Below are 1,280 nucleotides of genomic sequence, written 5' to 3' on the forward strand. Positions count from 1 at the left end.
GATGTTCAAGGCCCGGTGGGACGAGGGGCTCCCAGCGCAGTGGCCTCAACGCGGCGGTTCCTGGGAAAAGCACCGTTCTTTGTCCCTCGGTTCCATTCTGTGTCTCTGTTTCCTTCTCCCGTTCCCTTTCCTGCTCCGCAGTCACACTGCTCATTACATCTTTCTGTGGCGGGTGTCTGCGTCCCCCGAGCTCCTGGGGGGCTCGTCCCCCAGGTTTTAGCTTTGTTTCCCTGTGTGTTCCCACTCGCACGCAGAAGAGCTTCGCGTCGTGCTCCGTGCCTGGCGCAGGCTCGGAGCACAGCGGTGCGCTGGGTGTGGGGCATCACGGATGCGGAGGATGCAGACACGCTGTTGCTGTGCTTTCAGCCGGGGACCTGCACACCCACTGTTCTGACAGGAGCTCTGGGTGTTCAGGGATCTGGTTCCAGGCTAACACGCTGTTTCTATTGTTAGATTATCTAGAAGGAAGAATAGCAGTCTCAAACTGGTACCCTTCGTGCGATGCTCTCAGCGACTCCGAAACAAAGAAAACCTGGAACTAAGCAGGGCTGAGCTCAAACAAGCCTCCCCACCCCAACGTGTGACGAGATCCCAGGCTGCGATATCCGCTAAAAGCTCAGCGATCCTTCCTGAGACCCCTCCTGCCCAGCAGGCAGAAGGGAAGGTTCCCTCAGCAGAAGCTGGTGTCAGCAGTTGCGTGAGCACTGAGCTTCGCTTCCAGAAGAGCACACCTAAGCCAGCAGAGCAGCTCTCCACCACCATCGTCTTGGGCTCGGATGATGATTCTCCGGAGGAAAGCCGGGTTGCCAGATCACCGCCTGCGCCTGCAGCCTCTGAGCTGCCGGTCCCTCGTACCCCTGAGGCACACGATGCGGGAGAAAGCGAGGCTGCATCTGAGCTGCAGACAGCAAAGGCGGCAAACACCACTGTCATTTTAAGCAAAGAGCCGGGGCTGGAGGAGGCAGATGGCTCTGCTCAGGTACAAGACATGTCTGACACGGTGCCTCCCCAGCTCATAAGGGACAGCCCAGGGACTCCAACAGGCTCCAGGCGGAGCCGCCACTCAGTGCGCAGAAGTCTGCTGGGTAAAACCTCCATGACTCGCAGAACCTCCTTGGCAGAGAAATACTCGCTAGCCCGCAAGAGGGAGAGTATGATCCAGAAATCTATCACCAGGGCAATGGTCAAGAAGAAGGCAGCTCGGAAGTCGTCCGTGTCCTCCAGCTGCATGGATGGTAAGTTTGAATGTCGCCAGATGAGTTTGCTGGGCACCATTCCTG

At 58.0% G+C, this 1,280-nt stretch overlaps 1 protein-coding gene across 1 annotated transcript in view; it reads left to right on the forward strand.

The window, feature by feature from the left end:
• Nucleotides 1–453: 453 nt before the first annotated feature.
• INCENP (inner centromere protein antigens 135/155kDa) overlaps nt 454–1,280 on the forward strand; it is a gene marked incomplete at its 5' end in the record, with an annotated part of 14,012 nt that continues 13,185 nt past the window's right edge. Inside the window, one exon of the mRNA XM_010078101.1 lies at nt 454–1,235. Coding sequence (XP_010076403.1) covers nt 454–1,235 — 782 coding nt within the window. The remainder of the gene's footprint in view (nt 1,236–1,280) is intronic.

This window comes from Pterocles gutturalis, unplaced genomic scaffold, assembly GCF_000699245.1.
Source record: "Pterocles gutturalis isolate BGI_N339 unplaced genomic scaffold, ASM69924v1 scaffold29208, whole genome shotgun sequence".
Lineage (NCBI taxonomy): Eukaryota > Metazoa > Chordata > Aves > Pterocliformes > Pteroclidae > Pterocles > Pterocles gutturalis.